Source organism: Cetorhinus maximus, chromosome 10, assembly GCF_964194155.1.
Source record: "Cetorhinus maximus chromosome 10, sCetMax3.hap1.1, whole genome shotgun sequence".
In the NCBI taxonomy this organism is placed as follows: Eukaryota; Metazoa; Chordata; class Chondrichthyes; order Lamniformes; family Cetorhinidae; genus Cetorhinus; species Cetorhinus maximus.
In genome coordinates, this window is record NC_135888.1 from 80,812,968 (window position 1) to 80,831,750 (window position 18,783).

At 43.0% G+C, this 18,783-nt stretch overlaps 1 protein-coding gene across 6 annotated transcripts in view; it reads left to right on the forward strand.

Moving 5' to 3' along the window:
* Nucleotides 1-1,729: 1,729 nt before the first annotated feature.
* LOC144685797 (SH3 domain and tetratricopeptide repeat-containing protein 2-like) overlaps nt 1,730-18,783 on the forward strand; it is a 99,716-nt gene continuing 82,662 nt past the window's right edge. For 2 of the 6 annotated variants that reach the window (XR_013577782.1, XM_078550684.1), the window contains exon 1: nt 5,542-6,098. Coding sequence is in view for 4 of the 6 variants with exons in the window: in XM_078550684.1 (XP_078406810.1) it covers nt 5,792-6,098 (307 nt within the window). In the remaining 2 variants the exon portion in view is untranslated. The other 4 variants (XM_078550681.1, XM_078550682.1, XM_078550685.1 and 1 more) reach the window with 4 other exon arrangements.

Here is an 18,783-nt window from a genome sequence, read left to right on the forward strand (position 1 = left end):
GTCCACAAGAAAGACCTAAACCTCCCTGTCGCTTGCCATTTTAACACTCCACCCTGCTCTCTTGCCCACATGTCTGTCCTTGGCTTGCTGCATTGTTCCAGTGAAGCCCAACGCAAACTGGAGGAACAGCACCTCATCTTCCGACTAGGCACTTTACAGCCTTCTGGACTGAATATTGAATTCAACAACTTTAGATCTTGAACTCCCTCCCCCATCCCCACCCCCTTTCCGTTTCTTCCCCCTCCCTTTTGTTTTTTCCAATAATTTATATAGATTTTTCTTTTCCCACCTATTTCCATTATTTTTAAATCTATAACTGTAATGCCCTGTCAGTCGTTCCACCCCACCCTCACTAGAGCTGTACCTTGAGTGTCCTGCCATCCATTCTTAATTAGCACATTCTCTTAGATAATATCACCACCCTCAACACGTCTTTGTTCCTTTGTCTGTGACATCTTTTGATTATCTGCTCCTATCACTGCTTGCTTATCCCTACAACCACCACCCCCCAACTTCTCTCTTCCCCCCCCCCACCCGACCTTAAACCAGCTTATATTTCACCCCTCTCCTAACTTTACTCAGTTCTGCTGAAGGGTCATGAGGACTCGAAACGTCAACTCTTTTCTTCTCCGCCAATGCTGCCAGACCTGCTGAGTTTTTCCAGGTAATTCTGTTTTTGTTTTGTATTTGATTTTCAATCTAATTTCAGTATGCCAAAATGTTCCCACAGTTCTCATGCAAATATTTTTTCCATAATGTGTCTGCACACTCCCCAGGCCCCAGATCATCAGCACTTATTGTTTTTAACCAGTGGCTAAATCATCCCCTGGTCACCCTAGTAAAATTGAATGAATGTGAGTAATGCAATGACAGAGGAGGCGGGGGTGGTGGTGTCAGTGCCTAGTCGTGATCTGGAGGGCCAGTATTTGAAGCAAGATTCTGTTCCATTGTAGCCACTGTGAAACATTACGATGGAAAGGGGTGGATTATGTCCCCTTCGGCCACTACTGCTCACCTTTCCTGGGGCCATTATGATGACTGTCGATACCCTCTGCCCTCTTTCACTGTAGGTATAGTTGCCCTATGCACTCTATTACAATAGTTACACCCTTCCTGTATTATGCGATGTATACCCACTTTGCCTCTCGTTTACTTTTACACTAGGTCCCAGCTCCTCTTTTATTTATAGATACTCCTCACTCACATAAGAAGTAAACGATATGATTTATTTGTCTGTCCTGATCTATAATCTTAGTTTCGATTGAATGTTAAGAAAGCCTTGGAGCAAGCGAAATTACAGGAAAGTGGGAGCGTGGCCAGTTTTAAGGGCAGAGATGCATCTGACGGAGGCATTAATAGAGGGTCGCAGAAGAACATACTCCATGCGTCACTTATGCCCAAAATTCCGCAATCCGTACGTCGTATAATTAATTGATTTACGTGTCACTGGGCGCAAACATGGAGTAAATTCAAACCCATGAAACATTTCAACAAGAGTTTATTCACTAGGTGACACGCTTGTTTCTTTCCACAAGCTATGCTGATTGCAAAGCCTCGTACAGAACATACTATTGCTAGCCATGTATTCAAGCTGCAGACACACCAGTGTGGACAGTCTTTTCGCGCTGTCCCGAACGGGACCGACACGATAAGGACAGCAGAGATATTTTTAATCTCTGATTTCGCATGTAAATGAGGAGTATCAAGTTCCTTCATGTCCTTTTTTTTTGAATTACGAAGTCTCATAAAAATCTGTGATTTGTCTTCCGGTTTGTGCAAGGGCTGAAGGTTTTCACAGCGCTCTTTCCAATCTCAGGGCCACTCTTCCGGGCACACAAGGTTTTTCATAGCGAAAGCTGTGCGGCTTATTTCAACCTGAGAAACAGGAAGTTGATTCGGTCACTAACGAGAGGGTTACTCATTTACCTGTCGCCTGGAACAACTCCAGCATCGCGCAGTGTTCAAGAGAAGATCTTTGGCTTTCACTTCACCCTGAGACAATTTAAATAGGTGTGACTGGAGCATCATTCTCGCGTTGCCTTCAGAAGGCTCAGCGATCGCCTCGGAGTTCCTTGCTTTGCAGCTCCCCTCCATCTTTCAGTGACAGGCTGGAAATGCACAATTTTCGCATTTTTTTTAACATCTAATTGATTTAAGAAATTGATAATTCACCACATTCACAAACGGCTACGATATGAAACAAGCAATTGTGAATCTTCTAACAGATTTCTCATTGAACCGGTTGAAAGCTCCACTGAAGATGAGACAGAACTTGAGCGTCAAGCCTATAAAGGTCAGTTATGATTTAATTACAACTATTTCTTTTTAAACTACAAGTTTAAGTGTGGGTGGTTTGATTGGACAGTTTTATTAATTTGTCTTTCGAATTTCCCTGCCCCTCTGGCAGCGCTGCTGATGCGCTGTTGGCCATCGCTCCCTATCATGTCCCGGTGGTCATTTCTAATGTGGGCTAGACAGTGGTTAGGGGTACACTGTTCAAGAGGAACGTCATGGACTCCAGCCTGACCCTACCCTGACCCAGCTCCGCACAGTCACTGAATTACATTCAGGAGTGGTCGCTATTTCCAGTGTACTCGCCATTATTAGCAAGGCGATGAAATGGAAAAAAAATAGTCTCTCGCTTTACTTTGAATTAAATAATTGATATCTCGTCACATCTGATTACTCTGTTGAGATAATTGAAATAATTGCATTGCTACTTTGTACATTTGGTCAATTGCCAGGCAAATTCAATTGGTTTTTCAAAAAGCCCACACAGACATGCAGGGCTGAATGGCCTCTCTCTTTCTGTGCTGTAAGGTCCGATTCTGACTGATAAATTGAGCAGCTGGGGAGTTTGTGCGTTCTATTTAAATGTCAGATTGGCTCAAGATAATGTTCAGGCTTCTGAGTTAGAAAGTCTTGGGTTCAAGCCACTCTCCAGAATTTGGGCAAATTAGCTAGGCCGACACATCAATTTATTACTGAGAGAGGTTGTTGGAGGTGCTGCCATAGATGAGAAATTAAACCGAGGCCCAGTGTACTGGTTCAAATACATGTAAAGATTCCAGAGGACTATATTTGAAGAAGTGGCGGGCGAGACATGTTCTCCTGCTCTCTTTGTTATCCTCAGCCACCACTATTAAAAAATGGTCAGTTACCTCCTTGCTATTGTATGTGCAAATTTGCAGTCGTATTTGCCAGTTACTACAGCCAAAAAAAATTGACTGTAAAGTGCTTTGGGACATTGTGAGGACATGAAAGTCACTTTATGAATGCAAGTTCTTCTTTCTAGAACAGTAAATACTGACTGCCGATGTTATATATATCTTCTGATGCAAATCTAAACTCTTTCGGTTAACATGCTCAGTGAAGCTTTGGTAGAGCCAACTTTTGTTTCCCATTCATCATCCTTTGACTCTCAGCATATCACCAGCACTGTCATTACACATACACAGAGTGGATGCACAAAATGCAGTATTTGACAGGGTGTTTCAGCCAAAGTATTCTTCGAGGGGAATAGTGGATATTGTGAGTTATTCCCTTCTGTAGCAAATAACACTTTTTTTTCTTGCAATCAGTGCTGGGGGTGGCAGAATTTGTTCATGCAGCACCAAGCAGACTTACATTGATTCCTCAGGGGCAGGCAGCACTGTGGGCTGCAGAGGTTTTCTTTTCTTTATTCTTTCATGGGTTGGGGTGTCGCTGGCAAGGCCAGCATTTGTTGCCCATCCCTAACTGCCCTTGAACTAAGGGCAGTTAAGAGTCAACCACATTGCTGTGGAACTGAAGTCACACGTAGGCCAGACCAGATAAGGGTGGCAGATTTTCTTCCCTGAAGGACATTAGTGAACCAGATGGGTTTTTATGACAGTTGATGATAGCTTATGGTGAGCATAAACTGAGACTAGCCTTATATTGCAAATTTTGATTAATTGAATTTAAATTCCATGAGCTGCCATGGTGGGATTTTGAACCCATGCCCCCAGAGCATTAGCCTGAGCCTCTGGATTGCTAGTCCAGTGACATTAGCATTATGGGACCATCTCCCCATGAGTATTGAACCAATAATGAATCTCTTCAATCCCACCCCTACCTCCACTCCCCTGTGTGCTGTTCACCTTTGTTTTTGGAATATTGAGGGAGGGCTGACATTTTGGAAAGAGAACTACAGACATTCTATGCTTGGGAATATGTTTTGATATCTTCGTCGTAAAAAGTCTCATTTTGCTGATCAAAAGGCACTTCTAACCCCTAAACTCTGCCTTGGCATGACACATTGAAAAACAATCAATAAATTTGTGAGTAAAAGGCAGCACAAAAGAAGTCATACACAAATGAGATTTACCTCAAGTGGAAGTGATTTTCCCTTTTTCCACTCTCTCCTCGAATAGACTACGAACAGAAAAAAACCCATATTGGTGTGCTTGGAATTTTTACTTGTTTCTCTTTTGGTCTTGAGGGATCTGGTAATGGGAAAGGGGGAAAATAGCAACCTGAGCACAAAGACCATGTTTCAGCTGCTCATGCTATTTGCCAATATATAAGCAGCAGCTATGTGCAAAGGTAGAAGGGAAACTTTCAACCATACTGTATAAACATATGAACACAAGGTTTCTTATGGGCAATCCAATGATTCAGCGCCAATATCCATTCAGAAGAATTTAAAGAAAAATAAACTCAAATTAGCTCATGGTTTTATTTGATTATTGGTTGTATTTCTGGAAAAATGAAGAACCTCAAAGAAGGAATTGTAAAAACAGCACGTACTTTGCAGCAAGGAGTGTGAAAGTTCTGCAGACTTTTTGGTGATTTTTAATTGGTGAAATATTTTTGTGCATTTCATGGACAAATAAACTGTTTCTGAATATGCCTTCCATAGTGTTGAGATTTTGACCAAGAATAAGAAACCTGTGTTTGAGTAGAAATTATTTCAGTTTCTTCACTGGCTTCTGTTTCCACGCCCTTTTAGTAAGGAATTTAGAAGGCAGGTACTAGCTTAATTTCGTCATAATTACTATCAGTACAGCTTTGTGGTAGAGTGGTTAGTAATACCATTACAGTGTAGCAAGATCTACTTGTTTATTTCTTTCATCCCCTGAGATAGAGATTATGGAGTCTGGCTGATGAAACTTTTCCAATTTGAACTCATGACTTTCTGACAGGACATTAAGCATTTAACCTTTGAATTCCAAAACTGAGATAATACTTTTTTAAAAAAAAGTATGTAGCTATCTGCTCTGAGACAATCAAAACAAATGAGTGTGTGATCTTGATATTCCAAGCAATTTGCCTGTATGCCTTGCAAATAGCAAACAAAAATATCCCTTTTGATTTTTTCTAATCAGTCATTTCTCTTGCAGGAACAAATTCCATGGTGCATTGATTAGTGCAATGGCTTCTGATGCAAGTTGAAGGATAAACACAATTTAAACTTAAAGACTGAAGAAGAAAAATATTTGGACATGCTGCACTGAATGATAGACAAATGAATATGAGGAAGGAAGACTTAAAGAATAACATGGCAGGTTAAGTGATAAAAATATTGGAACATAAGACAGGTGAAAAACTGCCTGTGTATCTTTTAAATATATCAGGAATTTACTTACCCACTCATAGCTTAAAGACAAAATTTAGAATTCTCCAAGTTTCACTCAATGAAGAGGTGATTTATAAATCAAATCCTGGTAACACTTATGTTAAAATAGCCACATAAGTACTATCAAGGGAGTAAACTGCTTCAATACCTATATGTTTTCCACTGTGAATGACCAAATATTAGGTACCACTAATGCAGAAAATAGAAAGCCAACCATCTCGTGGGCTCAAAACTGTTTGTGTTGCAACTAAAAACCAGTGCAAGTCAGATGTTGTGGAATCAGCTAAAGAGGAAGAGAAAACAAAGGGCCACAACAATGGCTTGGAACTGCTACCAGGAACTGCAAAATACACAGATCCACTCAGTGACAGAGTGCTGAACTGTAACATACAACCAAATAGTAGTAAATCAGAGGAGAAGATTGGGTTTGAAGCTGGCATAACCAAACTTGGTGGGAATGAGGAAAGTAGTGCAAGCACAGTCGCTGCAGTAGCTCCAGGTAATGTGACCAAGCTAACTTTGTGAAATTCTAGAAAATAATGTGTGCGGCTGCCTTCCATCTCATAAGAAGTTGGTTTGCGCTGTGTTTGTCTACTCTGTGTTAAACATTGCTTAGTGTTGCTCAGGAGCTCCACTCTGGCATGGCAGTCTTTGCTGCATTTGCTGCAGAGGAAGACAGTGGTCTGAGAAGGTGTACGATTCGCTGGCCTGTTTTCTCTGGGTCCGCTTCTCGGCCAGCTGAGCTTTTCATTTCTGCTTGCCTCTTCCAATGTCTTCCAGACAGCCAGCCACACAGAAAATAATAGAGGGGCAAATAATAGTGTTGCCTTGAAAGGGAAGGGACTAATCCAAAAATAGTAAAATTTCTTTCCATTGTGTTAATGAGCCTCTGTTGTTGATTCAGAGTGGCAATACCATTCTGATGAGATGCATTGGTTTCAGAAAGTATATAACTTGGATGATGAGCACTCAACATAATCCAAAAGTAAAGTAATTACATAATGATTGCTGATAGGCATACAAAAGAGACCCAAATTGATCAGTTATTTGTTTTTGCTTTGATATTTAATAAATTAGCAGTATTTTGTGCTCATAAATGGTAGCAGTAATTTCTAATCTTTTCTGGTGGAGAAGTGCAGTAAATAACCCACTCTCAAATCTTATTTGGAAAAAAAAACCTTTCATTTTTATGTATATAACTGGGTACAAAAATTTAACCAATTTAACTTCAGAAATGAGCTTCTGCATCAGACAAAATTGATAATTTATTTGAATCCCTTTACTCAAAATAACTGGGGTATCCTGAAATAATGACGTTACCCATGTCTATGAGTAAATCTCACAGTAGGGTAAATTCAGTGATCCTGTCCTTCTAATGGGGAGCCTTATTGAGAGAGTGAAGGCCAGAGAATCATTACTGAAATTATGACTAATATTGGCAGAGTTAATCTTTCCTAATAATAGGTAGCCCTGTGTTTCATCATGCCATTCAGTTAAAGATACAGTTAGGGATAGGATATTCTCCAATGCTCAATTGTGTTCAGTATCCATTTTCAATTTCACCATCAAGTGATGTACATTCACAATTAAAGATAAGCAATAACACACGTTCAATTCTCTGAATGTGTCTTTATATTTGATTTGTTGACTTTGATCGTCTTGTTGAGAACTAATCCCATTGATTAGAAAACAGGAAGCAATACAGCTTATGTTTAATTATTGATAAGTGAAGGCAGAGAAAAAATTGTTTAATTGAAAGCAATCTATTTCTGTTGCATGTGCTAAACCTTTGCCTGTTTCAAATGGCTTTGCATTGATCTTGTTTCTAAATTAGCAAGGCCTTCAAATCAAGGCTGGTGCATGTAATACCATAATAGGGAGGATTACCAAACTTGCTGCATTGTTCAGGAGTCTCTTAGTATTGAGGATTGATCTCCTGGGCAGTGCTGTGAGCAACCTGGAGAAAAAAATAACTTACATGTTTGCCTGGAAATGGTTGCTGCAGTATTTGGAATGGTGCCATTTGTTCATAACCAGCTGCTTTTTGACTCAGTGCATTGACTTGATAAAGCTGCTCAGAGGGTATCTGTGTAGGTGTGACTGATCTGCTTGCACAACAGAGAAGTTTCAGTAATAAAATGCATTGTGGGTATCCAGTACCACCATTGTAGCTTCAGTGGTTTTGATTTTGGAAAGTGCTTCAGTGACAGGGTGTTTTTTATTCTTTCATGGGGTATGGGCATCGCTAGCTAGGCCAGCATTTATTGTCTATCCTTAAGTGCCCTTGAGAAGGTCGTGGTGAGCTGCCTTCTCAAACTGCTGCAGGCCATGTGGTGTAGGTACATTCGCAGTGCTGTTAGGAAAGAAGTTCCAGGATTTTGACTCAGCGACAGTGAATGAATGGTGATATATTTCCAAGTCAGATTGGTGTGCGGTTTGGAGGGGATCTTGCAGGTGGTATTCCCATGCATATGCTGCCCTTGTTCTCCGAGGTGGTAGAGGTTGCTGATTCAGAAGGTGCTGTCGAAGGTGAGTTGGTGCACTGCATCTTGTAGATGATATTCTCTGCTGCCACTGTGTGTTGGTGGTGGAGAGAGTGAATGTTGAAGATGGTGGGTGGGGTGGGAATCAAGTGGCTGCTTTGTCCTGGATTGTGTTGAGCTTCTTGAGTGTTGTTGGCGCTGCACTCATCCAGGCAAGTGGAGAGTATTCCATCATACTCCTGACTTGTGGGCTGATGGGCCATCTTTGGTGAGTCAGGAGGTGAGTTACTCATCTCAGGATTCCTAGCCTCTGACCTAGAAGATTAGAAGGATGTGGGAGCAACCACAATCCAAATTCCTGTCTGAATTAAAACTAAAGAGTGACTTTATCTCATCTACTCTCTTTGCCCATAGACATGAACTCTAAATGGCACAAAATTCACACGTTACTTGTGGTGCCTGTGATGTTTCAACTGCCTCAACTGTGTCCCCCAGAACTCGCCATTTCCCTTCATGGCAAACAATCCTTTCCTTTCAACAGTTTTCCACTCAACCAGCATCAACACCTCTAACAAGCTCCCAGACTTAATGCAATAAAAGGATTTTTGGCGCATTTCTGACATCTAATTCTCCATTCCATACTTTCCTGTTTTCCAATTGCATCAATGCTCATACAGTCATGTAGCACCAAGGATCTATCAGCAATTGCAGGAAGTCCCCAGGAAATTGTAAATGTTGGCAGGGGATCCCAAGGAGTGTGTCATTTCCCTATGGGAGAAAGAATTGCCCTGATTGCTATGTGCAGAAATATCATAAATACATATAGAAACAATGTGTTTACTGTACACAATGAGCAGAGAAGTTCCTCCCTATCTGTTTTCATGCATGTTCTAGTCACTGTTTGCAGAGCAATATTGAAATGGACCTGGGAGCAGGTCAATAAGTAAAACAAAACAATAGATTGAAAAAAAGTTGCAACAAACGTGAAAATAAAAGAATGAATGCTCATAATATAATGAATCAATGAGCACCAAATTAATATCCTAGTCTTTTCTCTGGCTTTCATTTCAGGGCACAAAGGTAAGTGGCATTGTAAGCAGTGTAGGTGAAGTATAAAATTATAAAGAGATATAAATGGATTCAGTGAATGAGCAAAATTGTAGCCAATGGATTTCAATGTAAGAAACTGTGAGATCGCTTTGAACCTAATAAGGAAAGAAGAATACTTTCTAAATGGTGAAAAACTAGAAAGAATTTTCAGGGTCCATGTAAATAGATCATTAAAAATTTCCATGGACAGGTACAGAAAATAATCAAAAAGGCTAAAGGAATATTGGGCTTTATATTTAATGGACTAGAATACAATCGGGTAGAAGTTGAAACTAGAACTTTACAAAGCCTTGATTGCTGACCTTGGAGGGAGTACAGAAGGATCAGAATGACACCTGGATTCCAAGGGTTGAATTATGAAGAGACATTGCACAAACTAGGGTTCTATACCCTGGAATTTAGAGGGTTTATGGAATTTTTGATCAAAGCTTTCAAGATATTAAGGGGAGCTGATATGTTAGAGAGAAAAACTATTGTCAACGCCCACAGCCTTTTCAGTATCCAGTGCCTTCAGCTGTTTCTTGATATTACATGGAGTGAATTGCATTGTCTGAAGACTGGCACTTGTGATGCTGGGGACCTCCGGAGGAGGCCTAGATGGATCATCCACTCGGCACTTCTGGCTAAAAATGGCTGCAAATGCTTCAGCCTTGTCTTTGCACTGATGTGCTGGAATCCCTCATCATTGAGGATGGGGATATTCATGGAGCCTCCTCCAGCAAGTTGTTTAATTGTCCAGCATCATTCGCGACTGGATGTAGCAGGACTGCAGAACTTAGATCTGATCCGTTGGTTGTGGGGTCACTTAGCTCTGTCTGTCACATGCTGCTTACACTGTTTGGCATGCAAGTAGTCCTGAGTTGTAACTTCACCATGTTGACACTCACTTTTAGGTATGCCCGGTGCTGCTCCTGGCATGCTCTCCTGCACTCTTCATTGAACCAGGGCTGATCCCCTGGCTTGTTCGTAATGGTAGAGTGGGGGATATGCTGGGCCATGAGGTTACAGTTTGTGTTCGAGTACAATTCTGCTGCTGCTGATGGCCCACAGCACCTCATGGATGCCCAGTCTCGAGATGCTAGATCTGTAATCTATCCCATTTAGCATGGTGGTAATGCCACACAACGCAATAGAGAATATCCTCAATGGGATTTCGTCTCCACAACGACTGTGCGGTGGTCATTCCTACCGATACTGTCATGGAGAGATGTATCTACGGCAGGCAGATTGGTGAGATGAGATCGAGTATGTTTTCTGCTTTTTTTGGTTCCCTCACCACCTACCGCAAACCCCGTCGAGCAGCTATGTCTTTTAGGACTCGTCCAATTTGGTCAGTAGTGGTGCTACCGAGCCACTCTTGGTGATGGACATTGAAGTCCCCCACCTGGAGTACATTCTGTACCCTTGCCACTCTCAGTGCTTCCTCTCCAAGTAGTGTTCAACATTTCAACATTGAGGAGTACTGATTCATCAGCTGGGTTGGTGGGGGTGGTGGTGGGCTGTGGGGTTGCAGTATGTGGTAATCAGCAGGAGGGTTCCTTGCCCATGTTTAACCTGCTGCCATGAGACTTCATGGGGTCCGGAGTCCATGTTGAGGACTTCCAGGGCGACTCTCACCCGACTGTAAAATACCGTGCCGCCACCTCTGCGTGAGGATGACTATGTCAGGCTGTTTCTTGACTAGCTTATGGGACAGCTCTCCAACTTTTGCCACAAGCCCCCAGATGTTAGTTAGAAGGACTTTGCAGGGTCGACCGCTTGCCATTGTCTTTTCCTAGGTGCCTAGGTCAATGCCGGGGGTGGTCCGTCCAGTTTCATTCCTTATGGACTTTCTAGCAGTCTGATACAACTGAGTGGCTTGCTAGGCTATTTAAGAGTCAACCACATTGCTGTGGATCTGGAGTAAGGATGGCAGATTTTCTTCCCTGAAGGGCATTAATGAACCGGATGGGTTTGTATGACGATTTACAACAGTTTAATGGTCATCATTAGACTTTTAATTCCAGATTTTTACTGATTGAATTAAAATTCCATCATCTGCTGTGGCGGGATTCAATCCTGGGCCCCCAGAGCATTACCCTGGGTCTCTGGATTATTAGCCCATTGACTATACCATTGCACTGCCACTGCTGCTACCGCTGCCACCTCCCCTGCATTCTGCACATCAGTAGAGAGCATTGGTTTGTGCACATGCATGGAACTGCACTCCCAGAATAGTTATTCTTTAAAGTTAGAAAAGTGGGCAGTGGCTTCCATTCTCTCGGCTTTGTTTGAAATGACTATGAAAGCTGAAGGGCATAAGCTAGCATTAACTTGACAAGCAGCAGAAGAAATGGGTGAAAACTGGGCATACCCATTAAAACTGCTTAAACTGGAGGCAAAAGTAAAGGAGCACCAGTGCAACTTTAGGTCAACAAGTAGCTGCAATGCTTGATGAGAAAAAGGATACAGCGTAGCAACAGTGTATGCACTTGGTGGAGGGAAAAGAGAGGCAGTGACAGCATGACATCTTGGTGACTGAACAATTTGCAGCAAATATTGTCCAGGTACTTCAACGTACAAGAATCAAGTCCGTCTGTAAATTTAAGCTCATTCCTGAATTTAATGTTTGTGATGACAGGGATATTTTTTAATAAGCACTTGAATTATTAGCAAGACAGAAACTGTGAAACCTTGGTAGAGGTAATTGTATCATTATTCATTCTTGCATTTAGAACTGGAATTCTGTTGGGGAATATATCATTGTGAAAAGTGTGGTCATTAACTATTGTAACCTCATGCCTGAAACTTACAGGAATACATTTAGGTTAATGCATAATGTGTCTAGCTGTAAATTCAAAGATTTGTCTCTGGAGATGCGTTACATTTGAAAGCTATGGTTGGGGAAGAAAAGTAATCTCCATTTAGAGACTGATAACTTTTTAAAAGGCATGAATTTCTCAATGAACAGCAAAAAAGTCCAGAGGACAAGATTTCACTTCTCCTTTCAATCCTTATCACTGAGGCCTCCATAGCCACTTAGGAAAACATGGGAGCTTTCTGTCTGACCTGTTATTAATTGCTGTCCTCTTTCTTTCAGCAAAGCCTTCCAGACACCTTTACAGTAGCTCTTGCAGCATGAGTGAAGCTCCCCTTTAAGACGGGCATGCTGCCTTTAAGAAATACAGGCAAGCTCTGCATCAATGTAGCCACGCATGCATCTGGGCTTCCTGTTGAACTGTCCACAGCGTGTCTCATACTGCAGTTGTGTTGATGAGCAGGCAGCATGATGTTTGTGTGTTTCCAGAACAGGACATAGCATGGGGTAACCACACATTGTGATCCCCCTGTCCTATATCCAATTTCCAAAGCCATTGCACCCCCCTGCCCATAGGCAGAATCTTCTGTTCTCACTGGTGGCGAGCTTGGAAGCGGGAAGGGCATGCAGTTAGGCAAGATGGTGGCATACCAGAATCCTGCTGCCTTCCTAGCTCCACCAGAGTTGAGCAATGGGCAGGAAGGTGCATGGTTGAACTTCCTTCCCCGCCACCTGTTGCAGCCGGTTAATGACCTTTTAAGTAATCCTACTGCTGCTGCTGTTAAATCAATGGCAGTAGGGGTAATGGGGGTGGGGGTGCTTGTCAATATGTGGCTTGCACGACAGTAAAACTGTGCGGCCAGCTTGTCGCCTCTAGGGGAGGGGTGGGGGTCCCTTGATCAAAGGCACTAAGTGCCTGATTGAGGACCCGACAGTGGGAATCGGGGAGCCCAGTGAGAGGCACCCCCTGCCCTTGCTGCTGACCCTCATACATTCCTCTCCCTGCAACCCCCACCCTACAAAATTATTCCCACCCCCCACCCCGCCAACACCCCCACCAGCACCCCCACCACCCTGAACATTACCTACCCATGTCTGGGTGGGTCCACAATCCTGGGACTCCAGTGCCTCTTCTTCTGGCAGCAACCACAACTTCCCCAGTGGCACTGCTGAGCAAAAGAGCTGCTGGCCTCTGATTGGCCGGCAGCTCTCAGTAGGCGAGACTTCCACCCCCTGCATCTTAAATTCCAGGGGAAGGCCATCTGCTGGCTTCGCCACTGCCTGATTGGTTGGTGGTTTGGCAAGCTTTCCAGACAAGAGGCAGTGCGCGTCTCTCACCAGCTCCCCAGCTGGCAGACGAAACCCCCAATGCCTCACCAATCTACACCCTATATCCATGCTAGGACCACTTGGAAATTTTCGACATGATAATTGTTCTAGCTTAATGTTAATTCTGATGAGGTAAACCTATGAACCTTCAATGTATTGATTGTGCTGTAGATGGACGTAGGGGATCACATGTGCTCTAGGAGTGAGTAGAGTAAAGTAAGTGGAGTAGAGTAGAGTTGGTGGAGTATGACTCATTTGGCTTGCCTGCTGGTAACACCTTGGGACAGCCAGTGGTGAAGGCTGTATCTTTGTTCAGATATCATCACTGGTCTGAGATGACTGGATCATACACTTCTCCCAAAACACAAAGCAGGCATTGGCCCGTAACTTCTGCGGGAGTGGCAATTGACTTTGATTGCTGCTCCGCTCCTAGTTTCTTGCCTTATGAAGCTGCTCCTATCTCACCCGACCTTCCGACTTAGGCCGGGCGAGATCACACCAGCGCAGTCAGTTCCCGTGGTCTATTCTTGCCCATCAAGGTCGAAGTAAGACATGCCTCCATTTTTTTATATAGCGCTAGCTGCTGTAAACCAGGTAGGTTTAAAGATCCAGTTAACGTTTTGAGTCCGTATGACTCTTCATCCAGTTCTGATGAAGAGTCATACGGACTCGAAACATTAACTGTATTCCTCTCCGCAGATGCTGTCAGACCTGCTGAGTTTTTCTAGGTAGTTTTGTTTTTGTTTCAGATTTCTAGCATCCGCAGTATTTTGCTTTTAAGTTTAAAGGTCCAGCCACTTTGACAAGCCAGGGACCAAGTAAACATGTAAGGTAAGTGGGTAAGATTTGTTGGGGGGGTGGGGGCAAGGTTGGGGTCAGGTTTGGCCTGCGGGGGTCAGGCCTGGGAGTGGAGGGGTTGGGTCAGGTCCAGCCTGGAAGGTGGGGGGGAGCGTTGTGTTAGGTTGGGCATTTGGTGGTGGGTTGGGGTTGGATTGGGCCTGGGGTTGGGGAGGTCAAGCCGGAATTGGCCGGCCTGTTGGTGGGGGGGTGGGCATGTTCGGATCGGATCAAGGTGGGGTTGGAGGTGGTCCTGTGGGTGGGTTGTGGGGGGGTTAGTCAGGAGGTAGTAGGGTGGGGGTGTCCCTTTGAGGTGGGGGTGGTAGTGGTGGCATGGGGGGAGTCCCTTGGAGGGCCAGAAGGGTAGTTGAGGCATGGTAATGGGGGTCGGGGGCATGGGGAGAGTCCCATAGGGGCTCGGGGGCTGGGATGAGTCCTGTGGAGGGTTGGAGGGGTGTCCCATGGGGTAGTCGGCTGGTGGTGGGGGGAGTCACTTCGGGGGAGTCCTGTGAGGAGTTGGGGGGTAGTGGAGGGGCGGGAGAATCCTGCGAGGAGTTAGGGTGGGTAATGGGTGGGGGTGTGTAGAGGGCATTCAGTGCTATAGTTACCCAGAAGCTAGAAGTGGTTTTAATTCTTCTAACATTTTCTGGCTAACTCTTGCTGTATGACATTCGGAACCATTTGAAGTTTGCGATTTAAATCGCATTATTGAATGGTTCCCAGTGCAGGGCAATTGCCCAAAGGACATTTGAACTTGCTGGGCAATTGCCATGCAATCCTTACCCGGGAACTTCCGAGGAGGGTTCCCCAGCGCATCTTCGGGTACCCCCCCAGATATGCTGCTGTGGAGCTCAGAGGTTAGGTGGAATGAATAGCAAATCAGACAGCAAAGTGCACAAAACCGGAGATAACAGCAGACGGGTGACATTAGATACAGGAGTGGCATCTCTTCAGAGCAGAGTCTACCCTTTTAGTTATAGAAGACTGCAGTTTTGTTGGATAGCTATATCCATTTGAAAATCACACCAGCTTTCTCATTCATTCTTAAACTTGTAGTGGTAGGCGTAACTTCCAAGGTTAAGCATATTACAAAAGGTGATTGAAGATTGTTCTCAGAAGTTTAATCTGTCAGTTATAAGAATTGAAAGGTAGTGAACACAGTTTAAAAAAAGATGAAAAGATAGCATTTAAACTTGCACTTTAACCTCGACATAATTGATAAGCTGAGTATATAAACAACAAATTTACAATCTACATTTCTTAACACTTTCACAATGAGAAATCATGGAATTTGGAATATATTCACGTCCATTTAGTTGGCCAATTTGAGTATTGGTTAGCGATCTCTAGGATTGTCAATCTGCAGGTAATTGTCTTTCATAATCTCTCTGTTTAACACATTGGGTGTGATTTACTGGTATTATCTGCAGCACTAAATAATTCAAATTGTGACCTTACCCCTACACGTTGCTGTACCTTCTTTAATCTTCTCAGGAACTTTCTTTTCCAAGAATCAAGTTGGACAAAGACTTTTCTTTCAACTTTGGAAGCAGACAATCTGAAAATAAAAATTTATTAATTGAAAAATTCCCAACTAAATTCTGTGTTTTCAACTGGGGCAGAATTTTTAGGTTGGCATGCTGGCTTGTGCCTGACCCCAGTTGGACGTGGAATTGCGCAAGATGACATCTGGCGAGCATCCCGACATCATCCCGCGCTCGGGTGATATTTCGGTTGACGGGCGCGCGTGAGTGTCAGAAGTGTGCCTGCAACAATTAAGAAGACAATTAAAGTTGTTAAAATACAATTGTCCCCGATTTTTCATTGTCCGTCCAACCTTACGATTGGTGGACGAGCGAATCTGCCGGGTGGACTTTGCATTTTTTATGAAACCTCATCCAAGGGTGGGATGAGGTTTCCGCTATTAAATCAAAAAACATAAAAATCACAAGAATTTTTAACATTTATATGTTCAGCTAACTGATTGTGATGCTTGGACATTTTTTTTTATGGTTTTAAAACCTTTATTTAGTTGCTTTGAAGCCTTCAGTTCCCTGAGGCAACTCTCTGCCTTCAGGGAGCTTTTATTCAGCGCTTGCCCATGTTTATGTCAGTGCCTGTCCTCCTCCCGGCAGCACTGAGCATTTCAGCACGTGCTGCACGCTGGCTAGCCGTTAATTGGCCAGCCAGTGTGAAATCGCGGTCGGGGGCCGATTGCAGGCGGCGGTCTTTTCCTTGGCCACTCCCGGGCCAGCTGATGGCTCCCGCACGCCAACCTAAAAATCCTGCCCCTGGTGACAGAAGTGCATTGTTGTAGAATCTTTTCTGTTTTGTCTTCCTTCTTCCTGCCTGTTACATGTATTGCTCTGGGTAGAATAACATTATTTTGATCAAGACAGCTTCTGCTTTGTGTATTTAAACATTGCAGGAAAATACAGAAATGTAAAACATTATTGGCAACATGCCATCAACTTTTTTTAAAAACCCTGTTCTTTCTGCCAGATTTCTTAATTTAATAAAAGTTTCAATTAAAGTATATATAAGATAACAAAAAAAGATTTGGCAAACATGGCAGTCCCTGGTAAGATCAATGTACTTGCTGTGTAGCTGTAATCCCCAGTGTTGTGTAATATGCTGGTGTTTGTGTAGTTTCCACTAGTTACAAGTTGGCTTCAACTCTGCATTGCTCAGAAACCAATGAGTGATTTAACATTGCCTTGAAAAATCTTCTTGTAAAATGAGGAAGTGGCATTTCTGTGTCAGGCTTTGATAAGCCCATGACAGGTAGTGCAATGCCCAAATATCTATAGTGGATGTGTTTAAAAGACTAGAGAATGGGAGTGACATGAAGGCATCTTGCACTGAATTAATGTTTGAGATATCACTTCAATGACCTGAGGTAATCGGGAGACTGTCCTTCCCTTAAGTGTTGGCAATGCTAAGGTAAGTATCTGGGCAAGAGGAAATATAACTATAGCCAGTAAATCTGTGTACATGAAGAGATAATTAATTACTGTTCTGAAACCACACTGGATTCCTTAGGCTTAGTTTGTTTTTCTGATTTAGTAGTCAGATTTTTTGTTGTTCCAGGTAGTTGAACCTTGACCAATTGAAGTTTTGATAATTTTAACCTTATCTCAATAATTCTTATGGTTTGGATCTTGTCTGGAGTCATACAAGTTGGAGCCAGCTCAGAGTGAACTGATCTCAAACCCCAAATGTGGCCAGGTCAGTCTGTCCCATGATTAAATGCTTGCCAGTTTTTTACTTGGTTAGAGACAGTGGAGAGTCCAGTATTGTTTCCGTCATGGTGGCATATTCCTACCCAGTTTACATCATCCTGTTGTGTATTAGAAAGTAAATGAAGAAATGTATCGGAAGTGTTATTATGAAGGCACTGTCTCTTTAAAACAAAATCTTAAAAAAAAAATTCTCTGGATGTGAGAAAAGGGGCAAGGCTATATTTCTTTCCCATTTCCCATTTCTAGTTAACCTTAAGAAGGTGGTAGCAGCATTCTCCTTCAATTGCTGCCTATGTTATGATGATGGTGCTCCAAAAATGCTGTTGGGTAGGGAAACCTAGGGTAATAAACCAGAAATAATAATGCAATGGCGATACACATCCAAGTCGAGATGCTGTGTGAGCTGGAGGGCAGTTTAAAGACCTTTGAATGTCAAAGGAAAATTGCTGAACTTTCTCTTGATGGAGATGGTCATCAGCTGTCATTTATGTGACACAGATGTTACCTACCAATTGTCAGCCCAAGCTGATATGTTCTTCAAGTCTTGCTCTAAGCTGGCATGAATTGCTTCGGGAGCAGCAAATGGAACAGAATATTGTGGAACCATTAGTGTGCAGGCCCCACTTCTGAACTGAGTATCAGTGAGCAGGTTATTAAGGAGTAGATAACTCCACTATTGATGACTACTCTGTTGAATGGGAGTAGGCTGATAAGGCAGTAATTTGCAAGATTTATCTTGTTTTTTTTTCATAGATTGGATATATCTGGCCATCTTCCACATGGTAGATTTGGTACCAGTTTGATACTGTACTGGAACAGGGTGTGTGTGATTAGCTCTGATGCGCAGGTCTTCAGCGCTGCAACTGGAATATGATCAGGACCAAGAGCCTTTGTTGTGTCTCGTGCATTCAGGCTCTTCTGTAGATCACGTGGAATGCACCAGGTTGGCTGGACACTGGAGTCTATGAGAAGACCGGGTGGAACCATCGATGCAGAACTTTTTGTTGAAGACACTAACAAACAATTTAGTCTTGACCCTTGTAATCGTGTTGAGATCTACTCATGGATTCGCTTTCTCCTGTTAGTTGCTCGATTGTCCATCATTGTTTTCCAAGCTTTTCTCGAATCCATTGGTTGTGGGAGCGCTTAGCTGTGACTATAATCTGGTACTTTCAGTGTCATGCCGCTCATTGAATACTTCCTTGTCAAATTACTCCTTCCAAAGTGTATCACCTCACACTTTTCAGGGTTAAATTCCATCTGCCACTTATCTGCTCATTTGACCATCTCGTCTATATCTTCCGGTAGCCCAAGACACTCATCCTCACTGTTAACCACCCGGCCAATCTTTGTGTCATCTACAAACTTACTAATCCTACCCCCTAC